General features: G+C 30.1%; 1 protein-coding gene across 1 annotated transcript in view; it reads left to right on the top strand.

Annotated features, from left to right (window-relative positions):
* Window positions 1–12,956, top strand: part of LOC107440358 (UBX domain-containing protein 4) — a 64,947-nt gene that overhangs the window by 38,192 nt on the left and 13,799 nt on the right. Inside the window, exons 10-12 of the mRNA XM_043053774.3 lie at window positions 2,032–2,148; window positions 3,833–3,935; window positions 5,991–6,122. Coding sequence (XP_042909708.1) covers window positions 2,032–2,148; window positions 3,833–3,935; window positions 5,991–6,122 — 352 coding nt within the window. The remainder of the gene's footprint in view (window positions 1–2,031; window positions 2,149–3,832; window positions 3,936–5,990; window positions 6,123–12,956) is intronic.

The following is a 12,956-nucleotide window of genomic DNA, read 5'->3' as shown; positions in this document are numbered from 1 at the left end:
TTAACAAAACGTATAAAGAGTCAATTTATATTTTGTGCTAATTGTTTTACTTAAGGATTATAACTTCTTTTTATAAAAGCTTACCCTCCTGACATTTAAAAACTAAATTTATATTGTTTTGAGATGCTAAGCAATAACTCCTGGATTTATTGAAAAGGAGTTGCAGTTTAAGGAAAACATTTCAAACATCACTTTTGATGCATTGTTGTTGTGGTTTATCCTCCAAATACCGTACAAAGTCAGACAAGGTCCATCTGATCGTTGACCCTAAGAAAATCCAGGACCAGAAAGGGGAGATGAGTATATAATGCATTAGTTGATGGAAATGGGGACAGGCTGAGGAAGATAAAGAAAGGGAACTACAACTAAACATTTGTCAAAGGCCTCAGCTTTTGAAATTTACAGAAAAAAATAGTAAATTTAGAAAATTTATTGTTTGAGTTGAAAAGAAAATAGTGAGTTCGAACCAAAATTTTGATATATTTTAAATGAATGATTTTATGTATCCTCTTTCTTCCATCGCAATTATTTTTGCAGTATGTGCATAATTTTTTAAATGTAAATTTTTCTACAATTCTTGCAGAAAAATTATTGATTTTGAAGTCCTTTACTTCCTTGTTACTTTCCATGCTATGTTAAATCAGTTTTATGATGACCCACTTTTGTCATTTTTCTGTGTCTATCGTTCACAGTGAATAGTCCCATAAGAAACACAGTATGAGTTATACAGTATTAATTGTATGTTTTCAACGAAATAGAAAATGATATGTTTTGTTAATTCACTTTGCATTAAGTGGTACAGTCGTCCCCACATAATTGCATATTGGGTAATCGAATAACTTGCTTATACAGATAAAATTTAACAGAACCAAATCATTGCAAATGAAACTAATGTTAAATTTCCTCGTTTAAACGGATACTTGTTCTTTCTAGTCCCCGCTTAATTGCATAAAGAGGAGTAGAGATGATTATGCTCCGGAAAAATTCAGGATTTCCGGAAATCCAAGATCCAGAAGTTTCAAGAAATCATCGATTATATTTATAAATAAAGATTCTTCTAAATATTTGTAATTTGTAAATATTTTTTCTGGTAGAATAATAAATGTGATTAGAGGTAAACTTATACATAATTATTCATTTAAATTATGCTACATATAATTTATTTTGGATTTCATGCTTTGAAAATGTCATTAATTTAAATTTATAAAGACATTAATTTTTTGAAATGTGTTATTAAATGATTTTACTCAAGAAACTATTCAGGATTTTTGAGTTGGGCTCACAACCACCCTTGGAAGAGAAAAATGTGTTTCCATTTTTCAGTTAAGAATACTATAAGTGGTCACTTCCAGTTTATTTGTTGCTCTACATAGGCTTTTAAATATAACCTTGCTGATAGTTACACTTTGAAGGAGAATTTACCCTACTTCACTCACACCTTATTCAGAATGTAAAAGAGGGATTTGTTTTGTGGTCAAGACTTGCAGTCCCTTCCTATTAGCTTTGACAAGAAGAGGTTTCAAAAACCTAAACACACAAGTGTTCAGTGTTTCTTTCAATGTTCAGTAGAATGATCATTGCTAACTCCAGTGAGCTTTTAATAACATTCATATTTGAAGATTCTTACACAGAAAGTTTTAATTACAATTGTTTATCGACCATTAAGTAGAGTTTATTTTATCAAGACACTACACTATGCATTAAATACCATTAAAAAGTAAAATTTCTTAAAAATGTTTAATTTAAGATTGAACAAAGCACTTCCCTTTTAATTGAATAACACGTTTCATTGAATAGAGTAGGCTGGAACTAATGGTATTCCTTTCAGCGGGGTTGACTTTGCCTATAAATATTAAAGCAAATCTATGAAAGTTCAGCATTCATTTGACTGACATGTTTTGTTATCCAATATCTGTAACATTCATTTTCTTATCAATGTTTAATCAATCAAGATATGAAGTTCAGAAAAACACAAACATTTTAATTTCTTTTCTTCTGTTTTTTCGTTTTAATTGTTTATATTTTTTATAGAGCTGAACAAGCAGCCAGGTATGAAAAATTTAAAGCATCTGAAGAAGCAGAAAGAAAAAGAATTCAACAAAAATATGACGAAGAAGAAAGAGCCAGAAAAGAAGCTGTCACTAATAGGTTTCCCTTTTTTTTTATAAATAAATATGGAAATATTTTGAAAGTTATTTTAGTTCACATTTGTTTTTCTTCATTCTACTAATAAGCATTGTAATAACTAGTGTTGGTTTAAAAGAAATGCTTTACATTTAAAATTTTCAATTTTTGAAAAAATGGCTAATGTACAATGATACAACTGTTCACTGGCCTGTAGCAACATTTCCTAATATTGCCTTGTTAAGGTTACTGGAAAGTCCTTGAGTTTTGTTGAAGGCCCAAAAAGTCCTTTAATTTTGCGCTTGGAAAAGTTTTTGATTTTTCCAGAATAATTTTCAGATTGATTTTTTTTACTACCAAAAAAAGATCTTTAAGCGGAAATAAAAAATGACAGAAATTTCTATTGCCATTTCCTTCCCCATCATTTTTTGTTAGTGAAAGGATCCTGCTTTGTGCCTATTCAACTTCAAATAAGTTTTTATAAAAGATGATGAACAGGGCTGCCATTGGAGACTAAAAAGGCGACTAAAGCGACTATTTTAAAGCAATGGCGACTATTTTAGTAGAAATATGAGTAAAAACAACTATAAAACCGGCGACTTTTTTTAAGCCAAAGTGACTAAAATGAAGAATAGCTTCATGAGTTTCCCCCTTCCCCCACTTTTTTTGCCTCGCTTTCGTTTTATCCTAACTTTATTATTTCTCACTGTTTGATGTCAAAAGCATGACAGACATATTTAACCAATCAGACTGATGGAATTGGAATTCACAGTACGCGAATGCTCCTTCTGCTTCAGAAAGCTAATCCCTTTTCATTTGAACGAAGTAGCAAAATTAGAAAAATTATCTTTAATTACACAAAATGTGTAGTTAATTTTCTTAGAGCTATTTAGAATAGAAAAAAGGGTACATGGTGATATTCGTTTTGTCGAGTTGTGATCGTAATTTTTTTGATAAGCATTAAAATTTGGAAATGTGTCAGTTATGAAAAATAAAGCGGAATTAAATTGCAATGTTTATTTATTTATTTTTTTAATGTCTAAACTAAGCAGCTGCAAATTAGAAACGAGAAAGGAAATTCAACTGTTCTGTAACAGATTAAAATAAAACTTCCTGTTTTTATGCGTAGTGTGAAAGAATATATTGTTGGCAAATCCACAAATAAATGTACATTTTTTATAAAATATGAGTATCTAAGTGCATGTTATTTGAATTTTATGCTATTACAGCACAAATAATTAAAATTATATTTGAGGAGGATATGATGTTAGCAACTATTTTATATATCTTTGAGACTATTTAGGAGACTTTTTTTGATATATGATGCAACTATTTTTCTTGTTTTTATCCAGTGGCAGCCCTGATGATGAACAAATAGTAATTTAAAATGTTTAATTGCAGAAATGTTCTTATGACAGGTTTAGCTAGGTTGTGATTCAAATTTAACACATTCCTGGTTGGTGTGTCATAAAATTTCCTCTAAAAAGGCTACAAGTTCCGCTTCCATAGTTGATGAAGTTCTGTCACATTTTCAATTATTGAAATAGCTTAAGTAAGTTAAAATAGGTCATTCAAATAAGAGGGGGGGGGAGAGAAGTAGTTATTTTCAAATTCTTAAACCTAAATTCTCTTATAATAAATTTATTTCTGATTATTAAAGTTTGATTTTAATGTAAACCCAAATTTGAACCCATTCAAATGTTGACAGTAATGAAGCACATCTTCAGTTTCGTCTGCCGGATGGTTCATATTCTACTCATTGTTTTTCTGCTGATGCCATTCTTGAAGAAGCTAGAAGATTTGTCAGAGAAGTAAGTATATACTTTGAAGTTATTCTCACTTTATGAGCAAAATACCTGAGAGGCTTTCATGAATATATGTCTTCTCATGAGAGGTTAGAACTGTCTTTCAAAGAAACTATAGTAAAAAGAAATTATAGCTAGAAACTATAGTAAAAACTCAGAGACAGTAAGAGAGTGTGAACGAACGGTAGAAAGCCTGCCTTGCGGAGCTCCTTATTTTTTCTTTATATATGTTTTATATGTTATGTTTGTGAATGTGCTGAGTGCTATCTATAGTCATGTTTACAGTAAAAGAAAAAAGTTAGCTAGCCGGTTGTTTTAATTCCCCCCCTATGCACCACACATTACAACTCTTAAATTGCTAAATGATGGTGGTCACCACATCATTTCTAAAATTGTAACGGGTGATGAAACATACATACCGGTTTTTGACGTTCCAGCGCTTCAAGAAAGCTAAGTATTGGTCTTCGAAGATGATCTCATGCCGACAATGGTGAAAAGACACCGCACACTGAAAAAAGTGATGTATGCCGCTTTCTTCAGAAGTACGGGATTGGTCAAAGCCATCAAGTTGGTAACAGTAACAGCAAACTGGCATACCACTAAATGTCTTCCAGAAATTCTACAAGAAGTGAATGTTAGTGGACTAATGCTTCAGCATGACACATACAGCCGGATTAACAGTTGAGTTTCTTAAATAAAAACAAATTAAAGTAATGGAACATCCGCCATATTCACCTGATCTAGCCATGTGTGACTTTTGGTTATTCTTTAATCTAAAAAATAACTTACGTGGACGTCGTTTTCATTCAGAAGAAGAGATTTATGTGGCTATAAATGCATTTTTTTCATCTATTCCAAGAAATGAATAGCTTGAGGCATTTAATCTGTGGAAAATTCGACTATTAAAGTTTATTGATGCTGGAGGAGACTACTTTGAACACACCTAAAATTTTGTAAGTGTAACTTTAAAAACCTAGTTGTATCTCAAAAATTTCGGCGTTGACCCTCGTAATAGTAAACGTCTGTTATGACTACAATTCATAATAGCAGATAAAACTGTCATTATAGGGTGCTTGCCGTTATAAACAAACTCACGAATTTCATGTTAAAATAGAAATAACAATACTAAAAAAAAATGTGTAGACATATTTACCTCATATATTTTGAAAAACTTTTTTTTAATTTAAAATACATACTATGATTAATGAATGACAAGTTTTTGATACCTTTTAACAGTGATAGTCCTAAAGGGAGGAGCATAATAGATATAGAAAAAGGATCTCTAGGAAGAAAATAACTAATTGTAGATTAAAATTGTTCGTTTTCTGTATTGCATTAGAAATAAATGTACCCTTATCATATCATTATCAAAACAGCAGAAAAATTTATTCCTTTTAAAAACTGTTATCATAATAAGACTAATAATTTTTTATTTTGTTTCAAGCCTACAATTTTTGTATTTTTTATATTAGGATTTCAACGTCGAAATTTGTCATGATAGCGTACTTTTTGTAATATGCTGTACTTGTTATGCCAAGCTTTTACTGTATATAGAAAGTTAACAAATGATGATAGAATCAAATTAATGCTATCCAAATTTGTGATGAAGAACTATGCACTAGCAGCATGTTCAAAAATAATTTATAAAATATAAATAAACAAAAGATATGAACTTATCAAAGATGATTGTTACCCTTAAAACAACACATTGTCCTGCAATCAAGGTGGCTGCGTGACAGGAAAATCAGGAAGAAAGGAAATTTTTTCTGGAAAAATTATGGAAATGTCAGAAAAGTTAATTAAAATACCCAAAAATTCAGGAAATTATTATAGATTTATTTCTATATCATTGCAGTTATTCTAAAAATAATTTATGGCAAAAGCCTTTGTTATAAGTTCCTTTGAATAGACAACTCTCTAGACGGTCAATTTTTTAAATCCTTAGAACTGTATTTATTCTCATTTTAAAGAGAATGAGCACTTTCATTAATATGTTTCCTTTCAGTGCTGGTAGAGCATACTAAGTTCTCTTATTTAGTCATTCATGTTTCTTTCTTTTAGGAAGTTCGTCCACCCTTTTCAAACTTCTCCTTGTGTACGACTTTTCCGAGGAGACAGTTTTCTGAATCGGATTATTCGGAAACATTGAGAAATCTTCAACTAGCCCCCTCGGCTGTGCTTCTCATTCTTCCGGTAAATTTTAACTTTTCTTTATTTTACTCTATTTTTAATTATTGTCATACCCAAATAATACATTTTTTTAATTCATCGCTCTATATTTAAGTATGAGAGTATTTAATTAAAAAATTATTTGCATTGCTCATATCAGTAGAAGCAGGGCCTGGGGCAAAAAATTTTTTTGGGACCCCCTCTGCTTCACGACTTCAGTAATGAAGAACCGAACTTTATAGAGGTATTTAAATTTTTCACCTCATTATAGATAACAAGAAAAATAACTAGAGCCTAAAGTAGCTATAAACAGGGATGAGATTTTTCTGTTTTTCAGCGGATTTCCGCTTTTTTCACTTTTGTCTCTCGAATTTCAGCCCTATTATCAAAAACTCCAATTCTCTAAAAATTTAATTTGTTTTAATAAATATTCCATTTTTTCAGAAAAGTCAGCCATTGAAATGAAATAATTATATTTATTTCCGATTTTCAAAGGTTAACAGAAAATTCAAACTACATAGCTACCAACCTTTCCGCATTTGTACTTATTCCAGCTATTTTCTCCGCTTTTATGTGCAGAAAGTAAGATTTTCCTCATTTTTACCCGCCCTCCAGATAGCTCGTATTTTCATAATTCAGACGTCGCTGCTTCAGGCAAGTCTTTTAAAAGTCTCATGCCCGGAATCTGATAATATCTCGATTCTTATTCACACAATTTTAATATCAAACATAGCTTTCCGTATTTTCGTGATTCAGCAGCTGCGTGGTGCGATTCCCATTCACACAATTTGAATATCGTACATTGCGATTCTTATTTACGAGATATAAATCATATATCCCGGATCGCAATTTGTATTCACATAATTTTAAGATCGATTATAGCGATTCTTAAAATAAGTAATTTTTTTTCTTGAATTAGTTACAATAAAGGTGACTGTTTTTATATCGACAATTATTAGTATATGTAGGTGTTACAACATCAGCGAAACTGGAAGAGAATATATTCAAAACTTACATTCTGTGCTTTCAAAGAAGAAAAAGTAGGATTTGTCACAAGATGTTTGAAGATGGGCTAACGACTAAATATAGCAAACATAAAAGATATAGCAAACAGAAGCGATCACTTAAGAAATGATTCAATTTTTATAATTTTTTTTTTTTTTTTTTGAAAAAGAGTTCATTAACTCAGGATCAAAATCGAAAATTTTAAAAATAGTGTTGCTGTTATTTATGCTATAAAATACAAAACTCTTATCTAATGAAAAATAATTATCTAAACAGTTCCTGATTATGTAATTTTTCAAGCTAAAGTAGCAATTTTTGTATGTTAAGGAGTTACTATATATTTCTACTTCACAATTATATGTTTCACAGGGCTCTAGTTAGATTAGATTATAATATGAACATAGTGATTCCAATTGTAAAAGTTTTTTGCTATAAATCATGTAACAGTATTTATTAAAAGAAATGGAATATTAATGTTTCTTCTCAGTAGTTTTAATTTGCTAAACCAGGTAGTTTTTCAAGTAATAATTGTCTCTTATGTGAACTAAAGAAAAATATAATTTCTAGCTTGATTTTTTCAGTTGGTAATTTTTCTTTTTACTAAATGTTAAGTATCGATGTAATAATTTATATAATAATAAATTAGTACACAATTTTACATCAACACATTGTTATTTATTATGTTAAACTGTCTGGAATTTATTATGAAACAATTGCGCGTGTGTAAAATTTACTCGTGTGGAAATTTAGCTTTTTTGCCTTTTTCTCATCCCTGTATAAAAAGTCTGAAGTCCCCCTCTAAAGGTCAGACAAAATATCGTTTTGTCCATTTTATTGATTTTCGGACAATTCTATGTCCATCATACCGAATACAGTTTTCTGATTGTTAACTTTGTCATCTAGCTGCGAAAAATTCCTGTACTTACTGACATTAGGGTGGAATTCAACTAAATTTTCGCAATTATGATGGATTAAGGGAGCCAATCAGAAGCCTGAACTTTTGTAAACATATCACATTTTGCGATATGTTAAAATACAGGCTTTTGAGTGACCAAATGTGTCCATCGTAATTACAAAAATTTAGCTGAATTCAGCCCTTGAAAGTTATGGATTTACGAAATATAGATTGTGTTCATCCGATAGATTAATAAAGAAGCTGACAGAAATCTGACGGATTTTACACTGTACTGATATTTTGTTTAAAAAAAGTTCATTAAAGCAATTAAAAGTTCCTCAAATGTAAAATAAACTTTCTATTCGATTTGGGGGCGGGGCCTGGGGCAACTGCCCCGTACGCTCCTGCCTTAGTCAACCTCTTAAGTAGAAGAATTTATTATTGATATTACATATCTTTCTTTACATGCAATAATCGAGAAATTTGGGGCACTACCATGAGCTGACGGGCTTGCAGCAGAAATTACCAGCTGGTAATGTAGAAAGTTGGGTTTTGGGTTCACTTTTCTATATATGAGGGTGGCCACCCACCTGGAACTATCAAGGAAATTGGCCCTGACTTCATTTTTATGGACGACAATGCGCAACCTCATAGGGCTCCTCTCATGGTTGATGAGTATCTGGAAAGCGAGGATATTCAACGAATGGATTGGCCAGCCAAATCCCCTGACCTGAATCCTATTGAACATGCTTGGGATGCTCTTGGGAGAGCTACTGCGATGCGCCAACCTCCCCCCAGAACCATTCTGGAGTTAAAAATTGCTCTGGTGGAAGAATGGGAGGGTCTTCCTCAAGTCCTCCTTAACTCCCTTATTAACAGCATACGTACACTTTGTGCATGCTGTCTGTCTGTCAGGGGTGATCATACACCATACTAGAGGCAACTCACACTGTACAAGCCTCACTTTTATTGTCATCTTTTATCCTTAAGTTCAGACTTCATTGGATTTATTGGCAATAGGTCTTGCCAGTGAATGGCACTTTCATTTTTATTTTCCATACTTTATTATCATGGAATAAGCTATATCCATACCAAATTTCATTTATTTATATTCAGTATTTTTTGAGATATTTGGGAAAATGACTTCCATCTCTTAATTTTGTCCACCAGTGTAGAATGACACATAAAAACTCGATCATGTTGCTAAAAGAATGGAGAAACCTTTGACCTCTTTGGAGGCAGTGCAGTTTAAGAAAAGCAAAGATTGCGGTGGAGTTGGAAGAAGGGGTTAGGATATTTGCTTCTGTTTATAAAATTCAGTTTTTTTTTTCTCTTCTAGTTCGTGGGCTGAATCCATTTATGGTTCAAGTTTGTTACGCTGCTTTGATGGCATTTTTTTTTTCTATTTTAAGAAGTGATTCAAAATGTTTTAGTATTTTTAACTTTATGAAATTCTCCAAAAATTAGTTGGTTATAATTTAATAACAATGAATTTTATATTGCGCTCTTTTTCTGAAAGCTTCCATTCAATGAAATCTGTAAATTATTTTTTCTCAGCCAAGTCAACCCATCACACATTTTCTTACAATTGCTAACAGCAATGTTTGTCGACAAATCGTTGCAATTAATGCTAATTTTCTCGATTTCATTTTAAACTTTTGTTACATATTCTAATTTTAAAAAGATTTTTTTTAAAAACCAACACTATTTTAACATTTAATTTTTCTGATTTGTCGATAAATATTTGATTCAAGTTGTGTAATAATCACAATATCGAAAGTTCGTAAAGTGCCTTGCATTCCAGAGATAATATTTCCAAAACTGTTTCTCCTTTTACCATAAAAAGCTAACAAAGACTAAGGAATGTATAGGAAACACGTTAAATGATGTATATAAGTTTTTTTTATCCATATGTGTTTATTAGGAAGAAGAAAAACAAAACTTTGTTTGTTTTGGAAAACGAACAAATTTCTTTTACAACATTCAAATGTGAATTAATGAATTTTTCCACAAATTTTATAATTTAAATCTCTCATATGAAGTCCTTTGAAGCATTTTATCACATGTTGCATTGAGGAATAGGACACATTAAACTAATTTAGCAATATTCAATTTTGATTTACCTCTTATGATGACAAATAATCAACTTTCAAATGTTGTCTATTGTTTCATTACAACTATGAGCCGTTTTTAAATGGTAAAAAAAAAATATTATTGAGTTAGCAAGTAAAAATTAAAATATAATTTTGCTTTCGTAAGTTTGATACTAAATAGCAAATAAATTAATCAAAAATTAAATGAAAAATAATAAAATTAAAGCGATAGAATATAATTTTAATTCTAAAAACATTTAAGTGTGCAATAACTTTTGTGAGGTAAAATTTTTGTTAGTTTTTGGTTATTGAATTCTTAAAAATAAACTTTTGCCTTGTTTTTAAATTATTTCATGCAGTTTTGCTAATAGGTTATACATCTTATAAAAAATCCATTCTGAAATATTCATTTAAGTAGTGCCCTATTTTAATAAAAGTGAACGAACACTTTTGGGAACCACTGTAAATATAAAAATTTATTAACCCTCCTGGTGGCGCCTACTTGATATAGTTTTACTCTTAAAAGGGCAAGCATATTTACCAGAGATGCACCCCAAACGGCGAGGGTCAGATAAAGGGGATGCCTACCCCCTTTTTTTCCGTTTGTTGTTAAGAGAATTTTTCACGCTCTATGTGGTCAGTCCGGGTATTGACAGTTTGATTGATGAAACCCATTAAGAAGTTCACTCCTCAACCATCTTTTTTGAATGCTTGTGGAAAGCAATGCTTGTTTACAGAATGATTTTACCTTTTTACAATTTATATTTAAATAATAACTGTGTTTCGTTCTCACCTTCCTCATTTATAAAAATTATTAGAACAATATCATTCAAGTTTTTCTTAGATAAAAAAAAAACTTGTAATAAATAAAATAAAAAAATTAAATTTGAAAACAATATTGTGAAGTTTATGTTTCTTTATTTTTTATTATTAAATTTTTTTTTTCATTTAGTGATTATTATCGCTACACATAGTGTACATAATTGCTATTAAAATCCTTTAATTTTCTATAGTTTTCAATCTTGCACAGTGGTAATCTTTTTTCTTTTATTTAATCTAAACCTTTATCATTATCTTCCTTCTAAGTTATATCTCTGATTTGGAAAGTACATCATTTAGAATATAATTTCATCATCAATATTCAAAATGTAGCTAAGTGTAATTTTGACTAGTATAAGTTAATTCCTTTTTTTCCCCATTTTTTTTTTAAATTGAAACTTTTTAACTCTTTGTGTACCAAATAAATTTCCTTGTTGCTTGTAGATAGTACTTCCATGCAGAAACCAAAAATATTGCCGAACCCGAAAATATGAAAGATGACATGGCTTGATAACCATTGTTAAAATATTTTTTAAAACTTGATTATTGAAATCTGAATAAAACTTTTTAAATTCTTCGCCCAGAAAATTTTGTTCTTCCAGTAAGGATTCGTAAACTGATGTATAGTCAATCACATTTACAGCCTTTTTTAGAAAGAAAAAGAAAGTTCATTTGCCTTTTCCCCCCCTATTTCTCTCTACTGCTTGCTCTCTATCGATAAAATTTTTCCATCATTTTTAATTTTATAACACATGAGCTATCAATAAAAAAGAATTGCTTTTTTTTTTAGTTGATATCCTTATACAGTCACCCCCATTTAATTGCATTACTGACAATAACTTTTAAAAGTGTAATTTACGAGTTTAATGGATGGTCAGTGGGTTGAAAGAGTGAGATTTACTTCTCTGCAGAGGGCTATTTCCTGTATCTCAGCCCAATACTTGCTAATTGTATGGAACAGCTATAAGAAATATTCCTAGTTCTGCACAGTTCTGGAAAGAAGACAAATCACTCTTTGAATACTTGACACTCTATTTTTGTCAAATTTCACACTTTTCTGAATGTCAGCTAACAAGAAAGCATTTCTGGGGGAAAATGATTGCATCCTAGTTTGCAATGAGAAATGTATTTATGTATGTATATTGAAAAAGGAGGGGATGGAACTTAATAACGATAAACAAATTTCAACCAAACAATTTATTTATTGTCCGAAATTATAAAATAGTGCATATAAATAAAAGGCTTCAATAGGAAAAGAAATTTTGAAAATAAATTTGTCCTTTAAAAATCAGCCTCATATATAATAGAAAAGCAATAAGAAATAAAACTAAATATGTGTATGTAATTTTAGAAAGTTATCCATGCTTTTATCACACAGATATTTTATCTGTCCTAATTAGAATTTTAGAATCTTTTTCAGGATTGTATTTTAAAAGGAAGTATTTTTATTGTGACAACTTTAATGATGTTCTCAATAATTTTACCAACAACCAACTCATACATCCCTAAAACACAGTAATAACTTTTAATAATAATGAATTTTTTTTTCTTCCATTCTTCATTAAAGGTCAACTAATAAAATTTAACTCTCTAAACAAACAAAGGCTGTTACATTTTAAACTTTTGCGATCAATTTTACACGGTGGTAGTTCATGTAATAAATATGTATCAAGTTGGATAAGTAGAATTGTTCTCAATTTTGTCAGCACTAAAAAATTGCAAGACTATCAGATTTTCTATGGTTGAAACAAATGTGTTGTTGTTGTCCTTTTAAAATTAATTCCTAAGTAAAAAAATGAAACTTTTTTTAAACCCTTCAAAATACTGTTTGAATATATATTTATTTTGTTAAATTATTCAATAAAAATAACTTTTTTAATTTTCTCTATTGAAAAAAGGTTTATACTCCTTGCTAAATAAATACTAGATTGTTTGACCTGTTTTTTGGTCTCAGTAATAGTAAAAAACTGAGTAATACATATAAATTAACTTTGCGTAGCCTTTTCCTTTTATTATTGTCCTTGATATAAATTTATTATAATTAAA

Source organism: Parasteatoda tepidariorum, chromosome 2, assembly GCF_982258835.1.
Source record: "Parasteatoda tepidariorum strain Cologne lab strain chromosome 2, Ptep-v5.0, whole genome shotgun sequence".
NCBI lineage: Eukaryota > Metazoa > Arthropoda > Arachnida > Araneae > Theridiidae > Parasteatoda > Parasteatoda tepidariorum.
Note: the sequence above shows the minus strand (reverse complement) of the source record. Positions and strands in the feature narration are given on the sequence as shown.